Genomic DNA, 14,457 nt, shown 5'->3' with positions numbered 1-14,457 from the left:
GGTCCCACGTGCCAATGCCTCACACATCTGCTCACAAAACTCGATACGCATATCGGGATCATGTTCACTTGACCCCTGGACCATATGTAGTTTGTATGGATGGAAGGTATGTTTTTTTTTTAAGATTCTGTATGTCGTTGTGCGTGACACACCACACGTTTGAGCCACAGTTGTTATGGACTGTTGAGGATGCACATTCAGCTCCGCCAACACTTGTATCTGTGTTTCTTCCGTAGCAACACTAGGGTTTCGAGGCTTTGGGGCATTGGTCACACTGCCTGTCGTAAAGAATTTGATTAATAAATGGCGTACGGAAGAAACACTAATTGGGTTGCGTACAAACAACCGTGCTGTTGCACTGTACGAACGATTCGTAGCACTAAAGAGTAACACAATTTCAATTCTCTGTTCAAGAGACCACATTATGTATGCAATGTAGGATGGTCAAACGCACCAGCACAAACAAACGTCTACGTCCTTCAGACCTACTGTTCCGGGTTGTAATGTAGCGCACTGTTGGTCGGAAAAGCACATCCGATAGTGGTGCACGAGTAAACAGAGTAGCTTTGCTAAAGTACGTGTGTCCAACACCAAAGCGCCACCACAGGCAACTCGTCGTCATGAACTACATCTCCTCGTCCGTAAGAGTAGCAGTTTGACAGTAGCGCAATGGTAAAGTGTTGGTTCAGTACACATGCGGTCCGGGGTTCGAGCCTCGGAGGGTTCAGATTTTTCAATAATATTATGGTACTCTCCTTTCTATCGGTTTCAGTTCAATTTGCATGTTTTGTATTTGCAATACTGTTATAGTGTTAGTTGTGTGGTATGTGTATTGTGCATTCGTTCCGAACAAGACCTACGTTAGAGTTTGTTGTGGACACGGTCTGGTCTCTATACGCGATTACTTTTCCAGCGAGGTACCACACGATGGGGGTTGCTATTCAAAATTTTTGAGTTACCCCCAGTAACCTCCTTTATCCCCCCTTGTAGAGGATTCTCCTTCTCAGCATAATGTTGCCTTTTATGTCCCTTGAAGGTTCCAAAAGGTTTCATGTTTCTATCTGCCTTCGTTTCTTCTGGAGACGAGCTTTAGTGTTATTCGTTGAACGCACTTCGACCGTCCTTTACGGATGGCCGCCATGTTGGCTACGGACATGCTAGCGACTTACAATTTTCAAAAGTGGTCTTTACTCGTGATTACCTTTCAAACGAGGCACCACACGATGTGGGTTGCTATTTAAAATTTTTGAGTTACTCCCAGTAGCCCCCTTTAGCCCCCCTTGTGGGGGATTCTCCTTCTCAGCATAATGTTGCCTTTTATGTCCCTTGAAGGTTCCAAAAGGTTTCATGTTTCTATCTGCCTTCGTTTCTTCAGGAGGTGGACCTTAGTGTTATTCGTGGAACGCACTGTATTATGCACAAAATCTGTTGATTAAATTATCTTTAGTATGGTTGATATATGTTCATTAGAAACAACTTTATCATTCCATACAGTAAATTTTCACAATATTAGCATTATGTTGCTGTCATGAATAAATTAACTGTAATCTGGACAAATGGTTTAATATTTCGGATCTACGAGAGTTAAAAATTTAACACGATAAAATCAACGGATAACTTATCTGTAGACAAACCATGATTTCATACTACCATTAACTAATTATCAATGTAGACTTGAAGGAACGATAATTTTTAAATGTTGTAATGATGCGTTTAGCTTCTGTTAGTTCACTTAAAGACATTTTAGAAGTATTAACTTTTCAGATATTATTTAATTTTGGATACAAGATGAGGAAAAGGAGTAGAGAATAATGTACGAACGGAAAATAAGTCAAGTCAAGTACACAAGTACAGGACATCATGTAATGTAAGAACAAAATGCGGATAAAGTGGCACCTATTGCTTACTGGTTTAGGTATATCCTTCCCCTACAAACACGCCAAAGTTCGTGAAATTCCTTCTTATGTATTGCTCAAACCTGGCTTTCAGCTACATTTAGCAACAACTTACGGCTAACCAATATAAGGAGCTATAATTCTCAAACTATTTTTTTTTTCATTCATTTTTATTGACACGACATAGTGCTTATACCTCCAGAACATCATACGTCACAAATATAGTTCAAAAGTTCACTGTTTAATTTACACCTTTAATAAATGCATTAATTATTATATTAATACCAATTCCATTTATTTCAAGAATATTTTATATTAAACAAACAACGCTGCTGCATTTCACGCCTGTGCATGTGCTTGCTTGCTTCATGTGCTGCTGCTGCTGCTACTACTACTACTACAACTATTATTATTATTATTATTATTATTATTATTATTATTATTATTATTATTATTATTATTATTATTATTATTATTATTATTATTATATCACCTGAACTATAGGTTGATAGGCAACATGGAAATTTTCAAACTTTTTCCTCTCTTGGGAGAGTTGTTTTATACTTTGATAAGGTTTCTCCTTCGTAACTGCATCTAGATATTCTATCCTTGGTCTTCCCCTTCCTAGCTTTCCTTTTGCCTTTCCCTCTATCAACACGGTGATCTAATCGAAGTACCGAGTAAATGTCCAAGCATGCTGTTCCTTCTTTTTCCTATCATCTTCATGATCTGTCGTCCCTTCATTAGCTTCCTTTAGTACGTCTTCATTTCTTTTCCTTTCGGTCCACAATATGTGCAGCATTCTGCGCCAACACATTTCAAATGGTTCCAGCTTGGATAATTCAGTCCATGTCTCTTGATCAGTAAAGCGCCACCCTAGATACCAAGGTCTTAGAAAATCATTTTCGAACGTCCAACGGCACATTTCCTGATGTTAGCAGGCCTCTTTTTCTATTGAATGCTTGTTTAGCTATTCTTGAACTTACATCTTTTTCACTTCTTGTGTTTGGGGATATTAGACTTTCTAAATAAGGGAAAGTCTTAACGTCTTCGATCTTCTCTCTCTCTAGCCATACGTTTTCCAGTTCCTGTCCTGCTCTTGTACACTTTATCAGTTTGGTTTTCTTCGTATTTATGTTCATTTTGCATGTTTCTTCCAGTTGGTCGTTCAAGTTAAAAGTGCTTCCTGTAAGTCGTTTTCGTTCCCCGCTATCAGTGCTATCTCATCAGCAAACCTTATTGTGCTGAAAACCTAGCCATTTACTTTTACGCCTTTTTTGTTTTTAAAATTTATCAAAGAACTCTTTCATAGCCCCTGCTATGTACACGTTGAACAGTCCATATCCTTGCCTTACTCCTTTACTTATTTTCGCTTCCTTCCGATCTTTCTATAACAGCACGTGCTTGCAATCAAAGTATTTTCGATCCACTTCAACAACATTTATCATCTCCAAACATGTATTAATTAATATTTATGGTGAAGCATTATTAATTATCTGGTGTAACTACAGTGAAACCTCTACTAACGGACACCTCCCATAACGGACATATTTTGTAATCCCCAAACATCGTAATAGGAAAAAACATATTGGCAAACCTCTCTAAAGCGGACTCTCTCTAGTACGGACACGGACAGTCTTTCTTGTCTTTTATAGGTATTATTTACCTCCTATTACGGACACTTTCTCTAAAAACAAGTTGAAAAGTATAGTAAAAATACACTTTTAGTAATTCATACTATGTCACCAAGGAAGAACATGAGTGTGTGACAACATTTTGCCTCCTCAACTGTCTGTCCAGCAACTCTGAGGAAGGGTCTATGTTTCACAACACCCTTATATCCTTTCAGAAACCTGTTTCAGAAACAAAAGTGATTGACAGTTGCCCACTATTTGGGATGACACATCATTCTAGTGTCCCGCTGGAATCTCTAACCAAGCAGAAGACAAGTTTGGTATTTTTTGACCACGGGTACGCATATTGTCTTTAAAAAAAGTCATTACTGGACTGCAATTAACTCACAAATTAAAGCAACACACCGAAAACGTATTAAGTAGCGATAAATGTAAAGTGTAGAGAACTATAACATTTTATTACCATGTTGTGCCTCGAACATAGGGAATTGGATGACGCAAGATAATGCAAATACAGTAACATTTTGGTAATATTCATAAATACGTGATTCATGCAAAAATATTTTTTTCTAATTGCATATTACCTTGTTTATTAATTTACGTAAGAAAATATTGAAACCTCTGTAAGGCGGACACCTCTCTATAGCGGACAATTTTTGATTCCCCACGGCTGTCCGCTTTAGAGAGGTTTCACTGTACTATATTTATGGCAGGAATTGGGGCTTGTTTCAAGTATGATTTAAAGAACAATATTGCTATAAAGAATGATCCACACATTCGAATCATCCAAACCTTATACAACACTATAAAAATATACAACAGACAGTGTACAATGTAGCAATATTTTGCTTGATCTGCTGCAAAATTAGCGCTAATGTTGTCATTCAACATATGATTAATAAGAACACCAACAAAATTCTCACCTAACAGTCAACATGACGCTATATACCATGCATAGTAGCAAGAAATGCCTTTCGTAAGGGGTCTTCACTTTGAGCTTCTCGATATGAATTAACAACACTAAAGCTGCTCTATCTGCACACCACGGACCTGAAAATAAAATAAAAATTAAACTTCAAAATAGAACTCTTAAATCCGATAGAAATTTAATAACTAGTAAAACATATTCTCTCTGTACGAAAAAAAAAAAAAAAAAAAAAAAACTTTTACCAGCATACAGACATTGCAAAACCACGCTCAGGAATTGTAACTATAATTCTACTTACAGATTTCTGTAATTCCTGAATCTTTAAATTTCCAAGCTTTCGACTCTCCCCTGGAGTCTTGGTCATGGAGGTTAAAAACAGGAAGAAAAAGAACAGAAACATCAAGGATTAAAAAGGAACGGACTTACCAAGGGGAAGAGCTATGTGGAAAACACTTTGCCAAGTACGTCAGCAATCTGCAGATGTTCTTGAAGCAATTAAAATATGGCGGAGCCAGTTTGTGGCCATGGAAGGTTGCCAACTCATGTTATTTTTATTATCATACCAATGCTGTGAAAATTTTGTGATAACAACCTCCCATTCGTCACTTACCTTCCCTTGTCTAGGTTTAATTTTGTTTTTTTAATTGAATAAATACATTTTCAAAAATTAGTCTCTCTACTTCAGTTGTAGCTTCAAGTAAAATTTTTGAATCTTCTACCCTGTGTTGCGTTTCTTTTAAATGTTTCGATAAACCTGACACCGGATTTTCCGCTTTCGAATCTCTAATGTGTTCCTTTACTCGGACTTTTAAATTTCTTTTCCTTTTCCCTATGTAACTCTCTTGGCAACTGCATTTTATTTCGTAAATACCCGATTTCCCACTAGGATCTGTGTAATAACTCTTAAATTGAGTGATGTTTTTTTCTAAAGTTTTAGGTGGTTTTAAAGCTGTACGTAAACCGTATTGCGTGTAAATTCTATTTAAAGCAGTTGTCAATCTAGGAAAAATAGGCAATCCTATCCATCTTTTATCCTTCATGTTGGTTTCAGGTTTATTGGAACTTACATTCCTTTTAACCTGATTATACCATTTATTTAATAATGAAGCTAGGTATCCGTTCAGACTATCCAGTTTCATCAGGTATTCAGTCTCTAATTGTAAATCTGTTTTTAAGGAAGTAAGACGTATCGAGACGCTCGCAAAAAGAATCTTTTCCAAATATTTGCTTTGGTACCTGCTGAATGTACAGATTTATAAGGAATGTACTGTGTATCTGCTGTTGGATTGTGGTGGACACTGGTAATGAATTTGTTGTTACACCTTCTTATAATAAGGTCTAGGTATGTGAGATTACCGTCCTTTTCTTTCTCAACCGTGAATTTGAAATTCTTATGAATGTTACTTAATTCTTTTAGTAAGTAATTCAGTTGTGAATCGTCCTTGTACAAGAAAAGTACATCAACATATCTATATTAACGTATCGAACCAAGTTTCCGTTCTTTCAAAATTCTGCTTTCAATCATATGAAGTACTAGATTAACTAACAATGGTGACAATGGGTTTCCCATAGCCATTAGTCTTGTGAAATTTAGTTAGCATAGATTTGTGAAATTTAGTTAGCATCGTTTTGTGAAATTTTACTTTCTTTCTCCGTTCGTATTACGTGAGCTTTGTAATGAACAAATATTTTATGCATTGGTTTGCTCTCGCCTTTTGTGTGCGTGATTACACACTTCATATGTAACATACCAATAATACATTAAAAGGAGCGTAGAGTCACCAGCAAGAAAATCATAACCACAGGCTTGCTCCATGTTCTCCTACCAACTCCGTAAGACGCAAAATTAAGGTGAATGTAAAGGTTTGACTATCACCAACAGATGGCAGCATTTCCACCTACATTTTTAATGAATTTTGGAAAGACTGACGATATTTATATTAATTCATTCAAATTCAAAAGATCTATAGTGAAACATTGTCAAAAAACATTGAGTACATATTTAGAGAATAATTTGTGCTCTTTTTAAAAATTTTGTTTTATTCATTGTTGGGAACTCTTAATTATATTTTTCAGAAACATGCTTTTAATAATGAAACTTCCTATCAGTGAAAGAAATAAGATATCAAGAAAATGCACCAGGATGTCTATTGGAGTTGACTTGGCTATTTCCAGCATTTCCAGTGTTCTGCTAAAAACCCAGTATACTACGCTGAACTGAGATATTTATCAACTTATAAAACATGCTGAAAAAGCAGTCTTCGTGAAAGTTCTAGTAGAAAGAATGAACAGAAACTAGTAGGTTAAAACCGAAAAAAAAAAAAATAAATAAATAAATAAAATAATACAAAAGTTCAGTATTTTCTGGAAGTTATTTCTCCCAGAATACCTATCTTAATCCACAGCATTGTGTGTGTGTCTGTGTTGGCGTCAACCCTTTCTTTCCTTGGTCTACCGTATTACATATATTAATACTTTTTTTATTATTATTGCACTTGGTACAAAAACACTGTTCAGTAGAACACCAAATAATCACAATTAACGAACAATGAATTTACTGTTTATGCTTACACTTTAGATGTGCTACTCTCTTGATTCTTCACAGACATTAAATGAATACAACTTACATATAAAACAGGTTAAAGATACCATTTTATAAACACTATTCATCCATTATTGGCAGCACGTCACTTGTCGCAACTGAGAAGCTTCTACGAACTACAGTCTTCAGCTAATCTTTTTGTCTTTACATGCGACTTTTCTGTTTCGATATTTCCCATTATAACTTATATAATATAATAATACCTGACGAAAGCACACACGCATTATTACTGATCTATGTTACGGTTTGGGCAAAATATCACTATATTATGGTGCCTTCATTAGACACATTATATTCGGCAATATATACCAATGCTTTCATCAGACATATTATATCTGATGTGTCTGATGAAGACAATGATATATTGCCGAAATCTGACTGTCTGTTCCTAATTTTTCATTTTCAGCATCGAGCCTACATGAGACGTGGATCTACAGTTTAAGATGGAATTCGTATCAACGTAACGCGTTCAGTTTTTCAATGCCCTCCTTTCGGGATCGAACCCGGAAGCCCGTGCATCAAAGGCGCATGTGCTAGCTACTAAACCAGCGGAAAGGGCTATTTTGCCGGAATTGTAACACGGATTAGTAAGAAAAACTGTATGCTTTGGTCAGGTCTTATTTTTATTGAAATTTCTAATATTAATCAAATGGCGAACTTTTACGGGTACTATTCCTCAAGCATATCAATAATCAGAGATGTTTTATTTATTCATAAGTACTATCATCAACAACCACTATCATTCTGCACATAGCCACATTTTCGGTACTCGAGTTATAAGTGGAAAATGGCAAACAAATTGAATACATATGCGAATTTCAGAAGTTTTATTTGGAGTAGAAAGAAGGTAACTTTCTATAACTTGTATCGATTGACTCCTACGAACTTATTAACAAAGTGGAGATGTATTTACATTTGCTAGGAAATGTACTTAATATCTGAAGCAAAATCATGCGTACACATATACTACATAACAATATTTACGATAACTTTAGATAATCCCTTCAAATATATTTATTTTACAAAAATAATATACTCTAAGAGTTTTCATGATATTTCGTTAAAAGCTGGAAAATAAAATGGTTCGGCAGAAGTGGATGAAATAAAATTATTGCGAAGTCTTACCCAAATAAGAAAGACGTTTGAATAAAAATGAAATTACTTGACACTTCTCACGGTCAAATGTTAACAAAATATACTTACCTAATGTTCGTAAAGTTTCCAAAAAATCTGAAATTATTTTTTGAGGATCTTTTTTAGGGTCAGGGATGTTTTTTAATTCATCTTTAAAATCTTGCCCGTAAATTTCAATTGGATCATAGCAATGGTCATCCAAAAAATGAGTTGCTCTGAACACAGAATACTCTAGGCGCTCTTCTAAGGTACCTGGTGATGGAAGCCTACACTGGATCACTATTTCTTCTGGTTTACAGCAATATCTAAAAATAAAGAAAGAAAGTGATAATAATCTTTACAATGAACAAGAAAAGTATGATCGAGAAACTGAAGGAAAAAAAGGAAGATTTAAAAAAAAATCTTGGGCCTAATTAACAAAGTGAACTTAGAAGACGGCACAACCAGAATTGTTTCTTCAAGGGCACATGTCTTCACCTTCGGACATTCACCTTTGCCCAATTGATCTTCACCTTCTTCAAAGAACGAAAAAAAGAAAAAAACGAAAGGAACCTGAGTCACCGAAGTAGGAAAAGACCTAATGAAGACTGAAATGACATGCGAATATATCAAAGAGAGTGAACCGCTTAAGAAAAAAACTAGAAGACCATCACAGCGTCCAACCAAAGCAAAAGATGAAAATAGAAAAATAATGGACCCCAATTATATATAATTACGTAAAACTACAACTTCTCGGTGTTATAATAGCAGACAAAGGTCAGATAGTGCATATTTCACTGTGTGATGTATGGCTACCATTATCGACTATTTCTAACGCCATTATTTCTGGAATTCTAGAATGAAGGTCCCTACTTACTTACGGTAATTACAAACTGAATGATGCTAGACTACGAAAATCTATATCTTCACAGAAGTCAGATATAGAATCACGTATACCAAAGGCCGCACACAAATCGTTTGATTGTGCGGATCATTACATAAATAAATTTAAAAAAAAAAAAAGAAAGTTTCTAAAACTGATTCATTTATTTGAAATTACCAAAAGAGGCAGTCTACGTAAAAAGGGTCCATAAACTTCTGTGCTTTTTTTATGCAGATTACATATTCTTGTTCTTCTACGCCTAAAGGTTCAGTGGTGCAATTTTCTCAAAAAATGACAGTGGTACACCTCTTTGAAGTCGACATGTCATATGCAGGGCCTTCTTATAATGAAATGTGTTTCTTAAGCCTGGCCTGCAAATTGGAACAGGCAACTCTCACTGTGTTGTTCTTTGACTGAGAAGCGCACCAAAACTTAGCCACTGTCTACTCGCACAGCGACATATCAATACTTTAATTTTGGTTGAGACTTGCACACGAAACACTTCAAAGTACACAGCAGAATTTGACTATTCCCAAAACTGCCCCATTCCCATACGACATGAGAATAACCAAGTTTATAAAAGGATGTGTATATACATATATATATCTGGCTTTATTGCTTTAATATACATGTATGTAATGACGACTTGAGTTATTGCTATACATTTACTGTATGTGACGATTTAAGGAATCCAAACCCTGTTGTTTGTTTGTTGTATGACTGTCTGAAAAATAAACTTCAGAAGTTTCCTGATATTTCCACGATTGTTTTGCTTTCTGATAACACAGGTGGTCAAGATATAAATTTTCTGATGACTAAGTTTACTCTTTGGTTTGCAAGATTTTAATAAAAGGATGTTCTTCAACTTTTTCGGTCAGAGGGCATAGTTTCTCCCAGTGCGACAAAACTTTGGACTGATCAGAAAGAAAAATTCTATAAAAGGAGGTGATTGGTAACCCAAAGCCTTATCTAACTGCAATGGTTATGTGTAAGCAGAACCCATTACCTTTTGAAGTTGTTATGACGCAAAGCTTTTATATGACTGGGGGCCTTTTCCAAACAGTTTCTTTCTTTTTTTAAAAAAACTCTCAAAAATGAATGTTCCTTTTATGTTAATATGTTAATGAAATATCATTACATAATAGTGCGTTATTATGTTCTAAAACTAATTTTGGATAGCATGATGTGTTTATTTATTGGCGACTATTCTGAAGATCACGATCTCATTAACTTTCAGTTTCAATACATTTAGAGAAATAGTTTCTGAATCTGTAATATGGCTTTCGAGTGTTCTGCGGAAAAAAAAAAGGCACATAACCATACTGCACATTTGTATGCATTATTCATTAATAGATAAGTGCAATATAGTATTATTGGCTAATTATATTTGGCAAAGGATGTATCTTCTATGGAGTTTGTTACCAACTCAGTAACTGTTATTTGTTAACAGCATACAGTACTACCACTTTCTTTTTGCGTTTACTCAAAATATAGTTTTCTTCTATGTGCCCTTTTTACGTAGACTGCCTCAATTACATTTTCACTATTTCTTGCAATGTTAAAATATTTAAAAGTGAAGAAAATCCTTACCGTAATACAGATACTATATCACTCGCAGTTTCCGCTGAGCTATTTAATGTTAACTCTAGCCTCCGTATTTCCCCTTCTAGTCTTCCTGGATCACAATTTGTATTGAGAAGAGATGCTGTAAGTCCTAACACTCTCGGAGTTTTGGAACACGTTCTAAATTCCTTCATAATCTGAAATGAATAACAAAAGTGAATCATTATGAATATTATTATTTAAATAAGCGAAGATATAACTAAGATGAACACCCTACTTAGATTAATGTACTCTACTAGTAAAATAAAATATTTATCTGAGTAGGCCTTCTTTTATTTGATTACCCAAATTTTCGGTAACTCTCGGCTGTTCGCTTTTTTTCTTCTTCTTCTTCAAGGAACCAAAACTACGAAAAACGAGATTTTACATTTTCGTCTACTGAAAGAGCGGAATATTTCTGCCACTCATTTCTATGGCAATTACACAATAGTCACTTACTTAAACACACCAGAAAGAAAGGAAAAATAAAATGTACGTTCAGGATTCAGCACAAAGATATCTCGATAAAAAAAAAAATAATAATAATAAAATAAAAAAAAATTAAAAAAATAAAAGGAGTAAAATAGGCCGGCAGTATTAAACTTTATTTTCACATCATACAGAGTCATGTTAGCATTTTGTCATCAATTTATTTTGAAGATAATATCGTTCAAAGCTTGTCCTGATGAGTTGCACACTCCTGAAGCCTCATGAAAAAGTTCTGCAACGTGTGCATACACACTGCCTCTAGTATTGCCGAGGTATTAGTATGAAAACATCTTTTATTTCCTTAACTGTCTGCGCCCTATGTCTGAAGACATCAGTTTAGGCATTGCCAAAGAAGAAAAGAATACAAGGGAGCATATCTGGTAAGCGACCTGGTCATCTAATGTTACTAAATAGTGAAATGAAGCGCCCTGGAAACATTCTTCGTCGAATTGCAATGAATTCATTTGGCTGCGCTGCAACGTCGTTTGGTGAACTCTGATGTTTACGAGAGTAGGTCTTTCATAATTAAACTTGTTTGTCTTAAATTTCTTACATCATAGGAGTACGGTTTCAGCGTCAGAAACTTTTCCGTGTCTACCTGGTCTAAAATGGGTACGATAAGCTGCTGCCTTGGAATCATAGTGACCATTTTTCAATATGATTCGACATAAATGGGTGTTTACTAGTGCACGCCATAGTTGTAACTGAAGTGGCACGTCTTGTGCTCCTTAAATGTCACTCGAGCGTAACTACTAAAATAACTGCGAACTAGGGAGATCACCATGCCGGACCCTATATTATGAAAAAAGGAACATTTGTCAGCTTGGTTTTTCAGAGACTCCAAACTTAGCACTTTTAACCTAATTTTTCCTTATCCTTCTAACCCTGATAACGACGGTCATTGTGTACGTACGTACCATGGATCTAAAAATCTGGGGTTAGGTTAAAATGGACCTTATCAGCTCTTCTACTTTGGGGATCTACTGCAGCCGTTGGAATTGTTCTCTCTCCAAGATACCATCTACATGTTGGACTACCATAGCATCAACCTCAGAATTGCGAACTCTCCATTTGACAAAGTCCATGGGTTGAAATCACGTGAAGGTGTTCTTTTCATTGAAATTCATAACAACTTAAGAAGCTCATGATTTTTTTTTTTTTTAACTGCAAGCACAGATCTTACTGCAAGCACAGATTCTTATGATCTAAAATGCAATTTGAAAGACGTATCAAGATCTTGTTCCTCATGCACTAAAGTATTCGATAAGAAAATGAGATAAATAAGCCAGTTTCTACATGCGTTATAGTACAGAAGGTCAGAGTTCGCAACTGACGCATATTAACAAATTAAGCAAATGGGTACTTACTTTATTACGTCTTCCTCCTTATTTCTACCTAGAGTGTTTCAACCGGTGCTACTACTTTAATCATTCGGTACTTGGTACTATTTACATGCCTGCTATGTTAAATCAGTTTCTTCACTTCAGTCGCAATTTTCTACTATTCCCTTGCTATCTATCTAAAATTGTTCCACTGAACTGAAGCTGGAAAACCTATTCACATTCGTCTAATTCACTTATCATAAATTAGTATTGTAAATTTATTTCACTAAATACTGTACAACAGAAACCTCAAGAATTAATAATGAAAAATTAATTATTTTCATGAATAAAAAATTAATGGTATTTAAATATAATATCTTACATATATATATATATCTGTTTAAGGTGGTAGCGTCCATTGAAATTACGCCGTCATTAAGTAAAGGCGATGGCACAATAAGGTAACCACCCATTTTCTTACGTTATAATACGCGAAGAACTTAACAGTTGAACTCAGTACTTTATATCAATGTCACACTGCTCACTGATTGATCGGATCTGTCACCTTCATTACAACAATCAAGAAGGATGGCTTACAAATTTTTTTAAGTTTTAGGCTTCTCGAACAATACTGAAATATTTATAACTGGAATTGAAAACACTATTTCGTAAAGCAGGATACTCACTCACGAAAGGATACATTGCACAATAAAAAATAAAAGAAAAGAAAAGAAAAGAAAAGAAAAGAAAGAGATAATAATATGCCTGAAAAAAATTGTAAAATACCAAGAACAAACCAAGAAATCCAAGAATATATAGATAAAAAAGGAGTAAAGAAAAAGAAAAGAAAGCACCAGGACTAGACTGCATGAAACCTGATTTTTTTATAAACCAGTTAGACAAGTGGGTACCTTATCCAACCAGAATCTGTAATGAACGTCTTCTTCAACAAAGAGTTCGCATACATTGGACAACTTCCAAATTTGGTGATATTAAAGAAGAGAGAAGGCCAAACATAAAAAAAGATTCAAAATCATACCGGCCTATCTGCTCACTGAATACAACAGGAAAAATATTCGAACGAGTAACGAGTAACTATATTAAACAAATACAGGAACAGAAAATTTGCAAGTTACCATACAGGTTTAGGAAATGAAAGAGGCAAGACTCAATAAGTGCTTTAATACAACATATAGAATCAAGAAAAACTGAAAAATTTCAAATGATAATATTTCAGGACATTAGCGGAGCTTTAGACAACCTTTGGTGGCTCGTAATATTCAAAACACGAGTACAAGAATTTACGAGTGGACAGAAAGTTATATAAATTTATACTCAACACTGCGAGAACAGAAAGGCAAGTTACAAAACACCATACGAGTAATTGGACATAGAAAAAGTGATAACAAAAGATGCCCACAAAGATCAGTCAGTGGACGAATAATGTGACATAGTAATCCTGCCCAGCCTTGAAATACTAAACTCACAAAATCAAAAAGACTGGGCATGCAGACAGCTGTATCCTTTAGAAGAGGTTTACAACAGAAAGGGACAAGATACTAAACATAGTAAACGAGTAGTGCAAAAATAATAAACTAAGATTATCCTCGAATAAGACAAAATTTACGATAATGCGGCAAACATGAAAAAGAAATCCGATCCTGAAAATAAATAACATAGGAACAAAAATTAAATAAATAAATACCTAGGAATATGAATCGAGGAAACAGTGATCATACATGAATTAGAAACTCTTAACCGGAAGTAGGCTCAAATCTTGCAAACGGAGTGAGATATTGAAAAATTAATCGAAAAAAATCTCCCCTTTATGATATCCTTTACCGATTTTTATCAAGACGTCCTGCACTTGTGTCTAAAGGGACATGTACAGATGTTGTGAGGAATGAGAAGATTCATGCTCATATGTGAATGATGCGCTGTGTAGATAGCGCAATTTCAGCTGGCCCCTTCTGAAATTTCGTAGCCTAT

General features: G+C 35.0%; 1 protein-coding gene across 3 annotated transcripts in view; it reads right to left on the bottom strand.

Annotated features, from left to right (window-relative positions):
• The window catches only part of LOC145685815 (endoribonuclease Dcr-1-like), a 166,323-nt gene that overhangs the window by 88,627 nt on the left and 63,239 nt on the right, over window positions 1-14,457 (bottom strand). For all 3 annotated transcript variants that reach the window (XM_081758387.1, XM_081758386.1, XM_081758385.1), the window contains exons 6-8: window positions 10,646-10,815; window positions 8,263-8,498; window positions 4,453-4,579 (exon numbers count right to left, since the gene is read on the bottom strand). In XM_081758387.1, the coding sequence (XP_081614513.1) occupies window positions 4,453-4,579; window positions 8,263-8,498; window positions 10,646-10,815 (533 nt within the window). The remainder of the gene's footprint in view (window positions 1-4,452; window positions 4,580-8,262; window positions 8,499-10,645; window positions 10,816-14,457) is intronic.

The sequence above is a fragment of the Thermobia domestica genome, chromosome 5 (assembly GCF_964235325.1).
Source record: "Thermobia domestica chromosome 5, izTheDome1.hap1.1, whole genome shotgun sequence".
Lineage (NCBI taxonomy): Eukaryota > Metazoa > Arthropoda > Insecta > Zygentoma > Lepismatidae > Thermobia > Thermobia domestica.
The sequence above is the reverse complement of the archived record's forward strand: the minus strand, read 5'-3'. Positions and strand labels throughout refer to the sequence as shown.